Below are 14,202 nucleotides of genomic sequence, written 5' to 3'. Positions count from 1 at the left end.
TAGTTCCTCCCTCTCTCTAATCCAGTGTTCCACAACATTTCTAGATTACTTGCATGTTCCTTTGTTAATACAGAACCAAAGTATAATTTGCCTGCTCATTATTGTAAAATCTTCTTTTGATGCCTGTACATTTACCTTCATTAACTTTTTTTCTCTTCACATATCTATAGAAGCTTTTACTTCTATGCTGTGTTCAGCTCTGGTCACCTCGTTATAGGAAAGACATGGAAGCTTTAGAGAGGGTGTAGAGGAGATTTACCAGGATGTTGCCTGGTTTGGAGAGCACGCCTTATTGAGAGAATTAGGAGGATGAGAGGTACTTGATAGAGGTGTACAAAACGATAAGAGGCAAAGATCAAGTGGACAGCCAGAGAATTTTCCCCGGGGTCAAAAGAGCTAACATGAAGGGCATATTTTTAAGATGATTAGAGGAAAGTATAGGTGGGATGTCAGAGGTAGGATTTCTACACCGAGAGTGGTAGTTGCGTGGAATGCGCTGCCAGGGTTGGTGGTAGAGGTAGATACACTAAAGACATTTAAGTGACTCTTAGATAGGCACATGGATGAAAGAAATATTCTTCCTATAATGAGGTGACCAGAACAGAACAGAATGTTCCAAGTGTGGTCTAACCAGGGTTTGTTGTAACATTACCTCATGGCTCTTGATATTTCAAAACAAAAATAGAAAGGGGTTTTGTGTTTGAATTGAACACATAGACCTTATAGTGTTCTGACTATATCTGAGTGCTAGGAAAATCCAGCTGATGACAAAGTAAGAAGCTGTAGCAGGAAAACTTGGAACTCTTCTCTTGTTCTCAGATCAGCTAATTCACCTTAGGTTAGCTAGTGGGACATTCCTAAAGTGCTGATTGATCAAAGGGAGTCTGACATCACATTTAAGCAGCCTGAAGTGACTTAGATCCTTTATGAGTACAAAATCCTGTTCAAAAACTGGTTTATTGGCAAAAAGGAATGGGCTTAATGGAATTGTTATTGACAGTCATTTGGGAAAAGAAGGAAAGTGAACAAAGCAGCATAAAGCTAATTGATTTTTTTGCAATGTTTGCAAATCATCCTGAATGAACAGCATTAGAAATGGGCATGTTTCTTTTCATTAACGCAAGTTGCTGATTAATATATACTCTGCAAAGCAAGGTTGTGGAGTAGCAGAAGTCAATATGTCAGTTTCTACTTGTGTAGTGCTCAGTTTGGCTGTTTAGTAATGGAAGTTCAGTAACTCATTGATAAGGTAACTTCAGCATAGCGTTTGAAAGGAGTAAAGGTTGCATTGACCAGGTGTGTATATCTTCAGGTACAGAAGGTTACAGGGTGATCTCTCATAGAGCGGACTGAAAGATTAGACAGGATAAATTAAAAACTATTCCCTCTGGTCAATGGAAAATAACTTTAAAATTAGAAGCAAGTTGTTATGATTTTTTTCGTAAAAAGTGTAGTGGAATTCTGGAATTGGTTCAAAAAAGTGGGCAGAATTTTCAACTAGCAATTTCAGAATGGATTTAAAGATTACTTTTGGACAAGATTATAGAGATTTATGGAAGCATAAGTGTACAAATGGCATTAAAAGCAGCCATCATTTGATTGAAAGATTGTACATGCTTGACTGACTAATGTTTTGTGATGTGCTATTGGGTCACATGGATTATCACCAAATCTTCTTTACCTCACTTTTCATGCTTCTAAAATTGTCAGGATTAAAGGCAATAAAGGTTTATTTGGATTAATATAAGAGCACATATAAAGTCAAAGGGTGATGAGTGAGGAAAAATGATAGAAACAACATATTTCACTGTATATTTTGATGTATAATTTGTATATTTGTATATTTTGATGATAAATAAATCTGAATCTGAAAGAGGAAAAAGATTTAGACGTAAGCGACACACATCAAAGTTGCTGCTGAACGCAGCAGGCCAGGCAGCATCTCCAGGAAGAGGTACAGTCAACGTTTTGGGCTGAGACCCTTCGTCAGGACTAACTGAAAGAAGAGCTAGTAAGAGATTTGAAAGAGGGAGGGGGAGGGGGAGGGGGAGGGATGGAGCCAAGAGCTGGACAGGTGATTGGCAAAAGGGATATGAGAGGATCATGGGACAGGAGGCCTAGGGAGAAAGAAAAGGGGGAGGGGGGGAAAAACCCAGAGGATGGGCAAGGGGTATAGTCAGAGGGACAGAGGGAGAAAAAGGAGAGAGAGAGAGAGAGAGAGAGAAAGAATGTGTGTATATAAACAAGTGCTACACATGCCCTTACATTTCCTCCCTTACCATCATTCAGGGCACTAGACAGTCCTTCCAGGTGAGGCGACACTTCACCTGTGAGTCGCCTGGGGTGATATACTGCATCCGGTGCTCCCGATGTGGCCTTCTATATATTGGCGAGACCCGAAGCAGACTGGGAGATCGTTTTGCTGAACACCTATGCTCTGTCCACCAGAGAAAACAGGATCTCCCAGTGGCCACACATTTTAATTCCACATCCCATTCCCATTCTGATATGTCTATCCACGGCCTCCTCTACTGTAAAGATGAAGCCACACTCAGGTTGGGGGAACAACACCTTATATTCCGTCTGGGTAGCCTCCAACCTGATGGCATGAACATTGACTTCTCTAACTTCCGCTAATGCCCTACCTCCCCCTCGTACCCCATCTGTTATTTATTTATATACACACATTCTTTCTCTCTCTCTCCTTTTTCTCCCTCTGTCCCTCTAACTATACCCCTTGCCAATCCTCTGGGTTTTTCCTCCCCCAGCCCCTTTTCCTTATCCCTGGGACTCCCATCCCATGATCCTCTCATATCCCTTTTGCCAATCACCTGTCCAGCTCTTGGCTCCATCCCTCCCCTTCCTGTCTTCTCCTATCATTTTGGATCTCCCCCTTCCCTCCCACTTTCAAATCTCTTACTAGCTCTTCCTTCAGTTAGTCCTGACGAAGGGTCTCGGCCCGAAACGTCGACAGTACCTCTTCCTAGAAATGCTGCCTGGCCTGCTGCGTTCACCAGCAACTTTGATGTGTGTTGCTTGAATTTCCAGCATCTGCAGAATTCCTCGTGTTAGACGTAAGTGGACTCAGACTAAAATAAAAACCCAGGAAATAAATGGAATCTTTTTATAAATGTCACACTTGGAAAGATAACCAAAGTCTTCTTGGTTTGAAAGGTTAAGATGGGCTAAATTTTCTTATTTTATGATGGAAAAGATACCTGAATATAAAATAAGTCCCATACCTCTGGATAGCTTAAAGTGATTACAATCCATGAACTACTTTTCGACCTGTAGCTATGTAGTGAAGATAATGGCAGCCAGATAGAGCACAGTGAGTCCCACATAATAATCCATATTTCAGTAACATTGACGATAAGTATTGAAAGGATGTTGGAGAAGACTCAAAGTCCTGCAATGGTCATCCTTTCTGAAAGACAACATCTCTACCAATGTATACTTACTGACAGATGCACTAACACCAGCGTACTGGAGGAGGCCAACATGAGCAGCATCCCCACTATGATAAGGCAACACCAACTCCGATGGATAAATCATGTAATTTGGATACCTAACTCTCGTCTCCCCAAACCAAGCCTTCACTCCCAGTTGAAGGAAGGTCAGCGAGCACTCTCAAAGATAACATCAAATTCAGCCTGAAGAAATTCAACATTACTTCTAAAAACTGGGAAGACATTACACTCAATAGATAACACCTGGAGGAAATCTGCTCAAGAGGGAGCTGTGCTATGTGAGAGTGACTTCTGCTGTGCTGCAGAAAACAAGTGGCAGCTGTGAACAACCAAAAGACCCAAACATTAACCACAGTTACCACTTAGTTGTGTCCATACTGCACCAGAATATGTTGATCCTGGAACAGCCTCTGTAGCCACCTGAGAACCGAACAACAGACAATCCCTTAGGAGAACATCTTACTAGACTTGAGAGATCGCACCACTACTTACTGAGCAGCACCAAATAGCAAGAGCCAGGAGTTGTTGCATGCTCCCCTGGATAGGGAACTGAACCTCTGACCACTGAGCAATGGCTGACACCTAGCTGATAACACAGCACTTCTTTGGCATAGCTTTGAATTCTAATCTCAGATTCACTTTGTGTTTTGTTACCAGCAGGTTTTTAGGGGTCAAAGACAGGGTAGGTGGAGGACACCAGCATGCAGTTGAGATGATAACTGACGAAACAAAAGGAACTCAAAAATCTGACCCAGTCTGAGCAGGAATTGCTGCTTCATCCACTGATACAGCTCTGCATCATCTATTGCTCAGCTAAGTGCTCCTGAACTCAATGAAATGTTAATTCCTTCCAAGTCAGCAGAGTCATCAAAATGTAGACAAACTGTGATCAGAAGGACTGTAGTGATGTGAATTACAACAGTCAGAAAGGAATGGGACTGTTTCTCTCGAGTTTCAATTTCAAATGGGTGAATATATCCAGTCATACAGTACTACAACACAGAAGCAGAACCTTCAGCAATATAGTCTGCACCAAACTGTAATTCTGTCTGGTCTCATTGATCTCTCCATACCCCTCCTGTCCATGTACTTACCCAAATTTCTCTTAAACATTGAAATCAAACCCACATCCACCATTTCTGCTGGTAGCTCGTTCCACACATTCACCAACCTCTGAGAGAAGTAGTTCCTCCTCAGGTCCCCTTAAATATTTCACCTTTCACCCTTAACCTATAACTTTCAGTTCTAGTCTCACTCAACTATGGCAGAAAAAGCCTGTTTGCATTTACCCTATCCATACCCCTCATAATTTTGTATATCTCTATCAGATTTCCTCTCTGTGCTCTAGTCCTAACTTATTCAATTTTTCTCTGTAACTCAATTCCTCAAGTACCAGCAATATCCTTGCAAATTTTCTCTGCACTCTTTCAATCTTATTCATATCTTTCCTGTAGGTAGGTGACCAAAACTGCCCACAGTACTCCAAATTAGGCCTCACCAATGTCTTATACAACTTTAACATAACATCCCAATTCCTGTACTTGATTTATGAAGGTCAATGTGTCCAAAGCTCTGCTTATGAACCTATTTATCTGTGACGGTATTTTCAAGGATTTATGGATCTATATTCCCAGATCTGTAGTCCTATCTGAAAAGGAGGGAAAAAGTATGGATTTCAAGATGGGATGAATAATCCATTTCCATGCTGTGCTTCAGTAGTGAGCTACTGCTTCAAGATATGAGGCTTCTGTTCAGGAAAGTGACATTGTGTCACCAATCTGGTTTCACCTGATGTATGTTTTCGAGAATAGGTAATTATTGGGACTGGATATGTGTCCAAATTTTTCTCATTCATACAAAAATATTGCTGAGACCAACTGCAACTTGGATAATCGTAAACACAAAATAATCTGCAGATGCTGGGGTCAAAGCAACACTCACAACATGCTGGAGGAACTCAGCAGGCCGGGCAGCATCCGTGGAAACGATCAGTCAACGTTTCAGGCCGGAACCCTTCGTCAGGACTGAAGAGGGAAGGGGCAGAGGCCCTATAAATAAGGTGCGGGAGGGTGGGAAGGAGAAGGCTGGTAGGTTCCAGGTGAAAAACCAGTAAGGGGAAAGATAAAGGGGTGGGGGAGGGGAAGCGGGGGAGGGTAGGCAGGAAAGGTGAAGAAGGAATAGGGGAACGCAGAATGGGTAGTAGAAGGAGGCGGATCCATGAGGGAGGTGATAGGCAGCTGGGGGAGGGGGCAGAGTGAAACTGGGATAGGGGAAGGGAGGGGGAGGGAATTACCGGAAGTTGGAGAATTCAATGTTCAACCAAGGGGCTGGAGACTACCCAGACGGTATATGAGGTGTTGCTCCTCCAACCTGAGTTTAGCCTCATCATGACAGTAGAGGAGGCCATGAATGGACATATCCAGATGGGAATGTGAAGCAGAGTTGAAGTGGGTGGCAACTGGGAGATACTGTCTGTGGTGGTGGACGGAGCGGAGGTGCTCGATGAAGCGGTCCCCCAATCAGCGTCGGGTTTCACCGATGTAGAGGAGGCCGCACCAGATGCAATAGATGACCCCAACAGACTCACAAGTGAAGTGTTGCCTCACCTGTTTGGGGCCCTGAATGGTGGCAAGAGAGGAGGTGTAGGGACAGGTGTAGCACTTACGTTTACAGGGATAAGGGCCGGGTGGGAGATCCGTGGGGAGGGACGTGTGGATCAGGGAGTTGTGGAGTGACCAATCCCTGCGGAAAGTGGAGAGGGGTGGAGAGGGAAAGATGTGTTTAGTGGTGGAGTCCTGTTGAAGGTGGCGGAAGTTGTGGAAGATAATGTGCTGGATCTGGAGGCTGGTGGGGTAGTAGGTGAAATCCACTTTACTTCAAACTTCCACTCAGCCCTCAAATTCACTTGGTCCATCTCGGACACTTCTCTCTGCTTTCTCGATCTCTCAGTCTCCATCTCTGGAGACAGACTGTCCACTGACATCTTTTATAAGCCCACTGACTCTCATAACTACCTCAACTATACCTCTTCCCACCCTGCCACATGCAAAAATGCCATTCCCTATTCCCAGTTCCTCCGTCTCTGCCGCATCTGCTCCCAGGATGAGGCTTTCCGTTCCAGGACATCTCAATTGTCCTCTTTCTTTAAGGATCGTGGTTTCCCTTCTGCCGTCATCAATGATGCCCTCACCCGCATCTCCTCCATTTCCCGCACTTCGGCCCTCACCCCATCCTCCCGTCACCACAACAGGAACAGAGTTCCCCTTGTCCTCACCTACCACCCACCACCCTCTGGATCCAGCACATCATCCTCCGCAACTTCCGCCACCTTCAACAGGACCCCACCACTAAGCACATCTTTCCCTCTCCACCCCTCTCCACTTTCCGCAGGGATCGGTCCCTCCGCGACTCCCTGATCCACACGTCCATCCCCACTGATCTCCCACCCGGCACTCATCCCTGTAAGCGTAAGTGCTACACCTGTCCCTACACCTCCTCTCTTGCCAACATTAAGGGCCCCAAACAGTCCTTCCAGGTGAGGCAACACTTCACTTGTGAGTCTGTTGGGGTCATCTATTGCATCCAGTGCTCCCGGTGCGGCCTCCTCTACATCGGGGAAACCCGACACAGATTGGGGGACCGCTTCATTGAGCACCTCTGCTCCGTCTGCCACAACAGACAGTATCTCCCGGTTGCCACCCACTTCAACTCTGCTTCACATTCCCATTTGCCATCTACTGCCATGATGAGGCTAAACTCAGGTTGGAGGAGCAACACCTCATATACCGTCTGGGCAGTCTCTAGCCCCTTGGTGTGAACATAGAATTCTCCAACTTCCGGTAATTCCCTCCCCCTCCCGGTTTCACTTTGCCCCCTCCCCCAACTGCCTATCATGGTTCCGCCTCCTTCTACTCCCCATTGTGCTTTCCCCTATTCCTTCTTCACCTTTCCTGCCTATCACCTCCCTGCTTCCCTTCCCCCACCCCTTTACCTTTCCCCTTACTGGTTTTTCACCTGGAACCTACCAGCCTTCTCCTTCCCACCCTCCCCCCACCTTCTTTATAGGGCCTCTGCCCCTTCCCTCTTCAGTCTTGATGAAGGGTTCCGGCCTGAAATGTTGACTGATCGATTCCACGGATGCTGCCCGACCTGCTGATTTTCTCCAGCGTGTTGTGAGTGTTGCTGCAACTTCGATAAAATGCCAAGAATAGTTTCAGGTTCAAACCCAGTCTATGCAGAGTTCCATATGATCTGTGGCAGAGAAACTTATACAGATCACCAGGTTTATGCCTGTAGGAGACTTCTTGAAACCATCTTCATCTAGTTTCATCAACATAACCTTCCAATTGCTTCTCCCTCATATTTGTCTACTCTGCCCTTTGATTATATTTTTTCAAGTATTTCTAGTAGTAGGAAGGTCCACTTTTCCACAGAATTTCCTACATAAAGCAAGGAAACAGACCTTTCGACCCACTGAGGCCATGCAGACTATCAATCACCCACTTACACTAATCTTACATTTTCACTATTTTTACTCTCTCCACATTCCCATCAATCCCACCCCATCCAGATTCTACCACTCATCACACACAAAATGCTGGAGGAACTCAGCAGGTCAGGCAGCATCTATGGAAAAGAGTACAGTTGATGTTTCGGGCCGAGACCTCTACCACTCACATCCATTCTAGATGGATGTGAGGGTAGAGGTCTTACAGCAGCCACTTAACTGGCAAACCTGTGAGTCTAAATATTGTGGGTGAAAAACCAGGGTACCTGGAGAAACCCAGTAGGTCACAAGGAGAACTTACAAACCCCCCTCAGACAACACTCAAGGTCAAGTTTAAAATATCTCCCTAGTGCTGATGCAGCAGCTGTGCTGGTTATTTATGTCATTGTACTTCTCCTGAATTTCCTACTGAATTGAGTAGGAAATCTCCCTCCATCGTGCCTGCAAGCAGAAAGACGAGGCGAAACAAAGATATTCTAATGTGAAGACATGAGACTATAGATGTCACAACCTGAAGCAACACACATCACGTTTATAACAAATTTCACACTATATGTCAGCAAAAATAAATCTGTTTCTGAAATGTCAAATGCCATTTCCTTCCATTAATGCATCTTGATCTGCAAAGTTGCTTCAGCTTTTTGTGTAATATTCCAGAATCCTGGTTCTCTCTAAGTGTACCCCCAGATCTTCTCATAATCTTGTATCTCTCTGCCTTTTCATCACCCTTCTAAACAAAACCTTGATCGTTTTTTTTATTTACAGTGCAACTACTCGAGTTAAATTTCTAATTCCATACTTGGGGCATCCACCAATAAGCCATGGGGGACATGTTTGTGCAATTTCATGCTAATGAAAAGCTGAATTGTTTTGCATAAAGCTTAAGAGACAGCAACAGTCCCTTAAGGCATACAATTACCTTTCGCTCCTCCTTAAAGTGGTCGGCAGCTGCTGCGAAATGCGGGATAGTGTTCTTACAGTGAGGGCACCCTAGAATGAAAAATAATGAAAGAGCTGTTCATTTTTCACATTGATCACAATCAGAAAGCTTGATCGTTAATATCTGAAAAGGCCATCAAAAAAAGTGAAGGAATTAAAAAACTAAATTAATCTTTCATTATATCTTCCAAAGCTGGTGGCATAATGTACAATGCTGTGTTTGTTCTTCTGATGTTATTATGATCATGCATAATCCTCATGGGAGCTACTTATCCTAACAGTTTATGTATGGAGATAACTCTAATATGACATTACTGAAACAAATCATTTTCATTCTCCAGCCCTGTGTGTGTGGTATTGGCAGAATAAATCAGATGTGACATCGATCCCACTTGTACACAAGGTCTTCATTATCCATAAATGTGGATGATGGACAGCGAGGAAGGCTTTCAAAGCTTGCAGAGGGATCTGGACCAATTGGAAAAACGGGCCAGAAAATGGCAGATGAAATTTAATGCAGACAAGTGTGAGGTGTTGCATTTTGGAAGGACAAATCAAGGTAGGACATACACAGTAAATGGTAGGGCACTGAGGAGTGCGGAGGAACAAAGGGATCTGGGAGTTCAGATACATAACTTCCTGAAAGTGGCGTCACAGGTAGACAGGGTTGCAAAGAGGCTTTTGGCATCCTGGCACTCATAAATCAAAGTATTGAGTATAGGAGTTGGGATGTTATGCGGAGGTTGTATAAGACATTGGTGAGGCCAAATTTGGAGCATTGTATACAGTTCTGGTCACCTAACTACAGGAAGGATATCAGTAAGATTGAAAGAGTGCAGAGAATATTTACTACGATGTTGTCGGGTCTTCATAAGTTGAGTTACAAGGAAAGGGTTAGGACTTTATTCCTTGGGGCGTAGAAGAATGAGGGGAGATTTGATAGAGGTTTACAAAATTGTGAGGGATATAGACAGAGTAAATGTGAATAGGCTCTTTCCACTTAGATTAGGAGAGATAAATACAAGAGGACATGGCTTTAGGGTGAAAGGGGAAAGGTTTAGGGGGAACATTAGGGGGAACTTCTTCACTCAGAGAGTGGTGGGAGTGTGGAATGAGCTGCCATCTGACGTGCTAAATGTGGGCTCCCTCTTAAGTCTTAAGAATAAATTGGTTAGGTACATGGATGGGAGAGGTCTGGAGGGCTATGGACTGGATGCAGGTCAATGGGATTAGCGGAATAATGTTTCGGCACAGACTAGAAGGGCCAAATGGCCTGTTTTCTGTGCTGTAGTGTCCTATGGTTCTGTGATAAAGTGTCTGTAAGACATGCACTGGCTAGCTGTTTGGGGATCTTCTGCTGAGGGATGGGTTGCCTCAGATTGGCCGTCATCTACCCACACAACGTGGCGATACATGGAACAGGTCTCTGGATGGAGTCCTGGGTTGAAAGTCACCTGACTAGGTTGGAATATTACATATTTTATTTGAGATTAGCTCAAAAAAAATTAGCTTTATTTGTCACATACAGTGGCATGCAGAAGTTTGGGCATCCCTGGTCAAAATTTCTGTTACTGTGAATAGCTAAGCGAGTAAAAGATGACCTGATTTCCATAAGACAAAAAGTCAAAGATGACACATTTCTTTAATATTTTAAGTAAGATTATTTTTTTTTATTTCCATCTTCTACAACTTCAAATTAACAAAAAAAGAAAATGGCCTGAAGCAAAAGTTTGGGCACCCTGCATGGTCAGTACTTAGTAAAACCCCCTTTGGCAAGTATCATAGCTTGTAAACACTTTCTGTAGCCAGCTAAGGGCCTTTCAATTCTTGTTTGGGGGATTTTCACCCATTCTTCCTTGCAAGAGGCTTCTAGTTCTGTAAGATTCTTGGGCCGTCTTGCATCCACTGCTCTTTTGAGGTCTATCCACAGATTTTCGATGATGTTTAGGTCGGGGGACTGTGAGGGCCATGGCAAAACCTTCAGCTTGTGCCTCCTTAGGTAGTCCATTGTGGACTTTGAGGTGTGTTTAGGATCATTATCCTGTTGTAGAAGCCATCCTCTTTTCATCTTCAGCTTTTTTACAGAGAGCGTGATGTTTGCTTCCAGAATTTGCTGATATTTAATTGAATTCATTCTTCCCTCTACCAGTGAAATGTTCCCCGTGTCACTAGCTGCAACACAAGCCCAAAGCATGATCGATCCACCCCATGCTTAACAGTTGGAGAGGTGTTCTTTTCATGAAATTCAGCACCCTTTTTTCTCCAAACATACCTTTGCTCATTGCGGCCAAAAAGTTCTATTTTAACTTCATCAGTCCACAGGACTTGTTTTCAAAATGCATCAGGCTTATTTAGGTGTTCCTTTGCAAACGTCTAATGCTGAATTTTGTGGTGAGGATGCAGGAAAGGTTTTCTTCTGATGACTCTTCCACGAAGGTCATATTTGTGCAGGTGTCGCTGCACAGTAGAACAGTGCACCACCACTCCAGAGTCTGCTAAATCTTCCTGAAGGTCTTTTGCAGTCAAATGGGGGTTTTGATTTGCCTTTCTAGCAATCCTAATAGCAGTTCTCTCAGAAATTTTTCTTGGTCTTCCAGACCTCAACTTGACTTCCACTGTTCCTGTTAACTGCCATTTCTTAATTACATTACGAACTGAGGGAACGGCTACCTGAAAACGCTTTGCTATCTTCTTATAGCCTTCTCCTTTGTGGGTATCATTTATTTTAATTTTCAGAGTGCTAGGCAGCTGCTTAGAGGAGTCCATGGCTGCTGATTGTTGGGACAAGGTTTGAGGAGTCAGGGTATTTATAAAGCTTTGAAATTTGCATTACATGGCCTTTCCTAACGATGATTGTGAACAAGCCATAGCCCGAACAAGCTAATTAAGGTCTGAGACCTTGGGTAAAAGTTATCTGAGAGCTTAAATCTCTTGGGGTGCCCAAACTTTTGCATAGTGCTCCTTTCCTTTTTTTTAAACTCTAACATTGTACAAAACAAAAATAATACACCAACACGAGGAATTCTGCAGATGCTGGAAATTCAAGCAACACACATCAAAGCTGCTGGAGATTTGAAAGTGGGAGGGGGAGGGAGAGATCCAAAATTACAGGAGAAGACAGGAGGGGGAGAGATGTAGCCAAGAGCTGGACAGTTGATTGGCAAAAGGGATATGAGAGGATCATGGGACAGGAGGCCCAGGGAGAAAGAAAAGGGGGAGGGGGGGAAACCCAGAGGATGGGCAAGGGGTATAGTCAGAGGGACAGAGGGAGAAAAAGGAGAGAGAGAGAGAGAAAAAGAAAGTGTGTATATAAATAAATAACGGATGGGATACAAGGGGGAGGTGGGGCATTAGCGGAAGTTAATGTTCATGCCATCAGGTTGGAGGCTACCCAAATGGAATATAAGGTGTTGTTCCTCCAACCTGAGTGTGGCTTCATCTTTACAGTAAAGGAGGCCGTGGATAGACATATCAGAATGGGAATGGGGCGCGGAATTAAAATGTGTGGCCACTGGGAGATCCTGCTTTCTCTGGCAGACAGAGCGTAGGTGTTCAGCAAAACGATCTCCCAGTCTGCGTCGGGTCTCGCCAATATATAGAAGGCCACATCGGGAGCACTGGATGCAGTATATCACCCCAGCCGACTCACAGGTGAAGTGTCGCCTCACCTGGAAGGACTGTCTGGGGCCCTGAATGGTGGTAAGGGAGGAAGTGTAAGGGCATGTGTAGCACTTGTTCCGCTTACAAGGTTAAGTGCCAGGAGGGAGATCGGTGGGGAGGGATGGGGGGGACGAATGGACAAGAGAGTCATGTGGGGAGTGATCCCTGCAGAAAGCAGAGAGAGGGGGGAGGGAAAGATGTGCTTAGTGGTGGGATCCCGTTGGAGGCGGCGGAAGTTACAGAGAATAATATGTTGGACCCGGAGGCTGATGGGGTGGTAGGTGAGGACAAGGGGAACCCTATTCCTAGTAGGGTGGTGGGAGGATGGAGTGAGAGCAGATATGCGTGAAGTGGGGGAGATGCGTTTGAGAGCAGAGTTAATGGTGGAGGAAGGGAGGCCCCTTTCTTTAAAAAAGGAGGACATCTCCCTCATCCTGGAATGAAAAGCCTTATCCTGAGAGTAGATGCGGCAGAGACGGAGAAATTGCGAGAAGGGGATGGGATTTTTGCAAGAGACAGGGTGAGAAAAGGAATAGTCCAGATAGCTGTGAGAGTCAGTAGGCTTATAGTAGACATCAGTAGATAAGCTGTCTCCAGAGATAGAGACAGAAAGATCTAGAAAGGGGAGGGAGGTGTCGGAATATGGACCATGTAAACTTGAGGGCAGGGTGAAAGTTGGAGGCAAAGTTAATGAAGTCAACGAGCTCAGCAAGTGTGCAGGAAGCAGCGCCAATGCAGTCGTCGATGTAGTGAAGGAAAAGTGGGGGACAGATACCAGAATAGGTTTGGAACATAGATTGTTCCACAAAGCCAACAAAAAGGCAGGCATAGCTAGGACCCATATGGGTGCCCATAGCTACACTTTTAGTTTGGAGGAAGTGGGAGAAGCCAAAGGAGAAATTATTAAGAGTAAGGACTAATTCCGCTAGACGGAGCAGAGTGGTGGTAGGGGAAATTGGTTAGTTCTGGAATCCAAAAAGAAGCGGAAAACTTTGAGACCTTCCTGATGGGGGATGGAAGTATATAAGGATTGGACATCCAGGGTGAAAATAAAGCGGTGGGGGCCAGGGAACTTAAAATCATCGAAAAGTTTAAGAGCATAAGAAGTGTCATGAACATAGGTAGGAAGGGATTGAACAAGGGGGGATAAAACCGTGTCGAGGTATGCAGAAACGAGTTCGGTGGGGCAGGAGCAAGCTGAGACAATAGGTCTGCCAGGACAGGCAGGTTTGTGGATCTTGGGTAGGAGGTAGAAACGGGAAGTGCGGGGTGTGGGAACTATAAGGTTGGTAGCAGTGGATGGGAGATCCCCTGAGCAGATAAAGTCGGTGATGGTGTGGGAGACAATGGGTCATGATCGAGAGGTAAATAAGAGAACGTATCCACAAGCTGTCGCTGTGCCTCAGCAAGGTAGAGGTCAGTACGCCAGACTACAACAGCACCCCCTTATTGGCGGGTTTAATAATAAGGCTAGGATTAGTGCGGAGGGAGTGGAGAGCAGAGCGTTCGGAAGGAGTGAGGTTGGAATGGGAACAAGGTGCAGTGAAGTTGAGATGGTTGATGTCCCATCGGCAGTTAGCAATAAAGAGATCCAGAGCAGGCAGAAGACCAGAGCGGGGTGTCCAT

At 44.8% G+C, this 14,202-nt stretch overlaps 1 protein-coding gene across 1 annotated transcript in view; it reads right to left on the bottom strand.

The window, feature by feature from the left end:
* Positions 1–14,202, bottom strand: part of pdia5 (protein disulfide isomerase family A, member 5) — a 215,339-nt gene that overhangs the window by 16,489 nt on the left and 184,648 nt on the right. Inside the window, exon 15 of the mRNA XM_063049955.1 lies at positions 8,897–8,967. Coding sequence (XP_062906025.1) covers positions 8,897–8,967 — 71 coding nt within the window. The remainder of the gene's footprint in view (positions 1–8,896; positions 8,968–14,202) is intronic.

This window comes from Mobula hypostoma, chromosome 6 (genome assembly GCF_963921235.1).
Source record: "Mobula hypostoma chromosome 6, sMobHyp1.1, whole genome shotgun sequence".
NCBI lineage: Eukaryota > Metazoa > Chordata > Chondrichthyes > Myliobatiformes > Myliobatidae > Mobula > Mobula hypostoma.
Note: the sequence above shows the minus strand (reverse complement) of the source record. Positions and strands in the feature narration are given on the sequence as shown.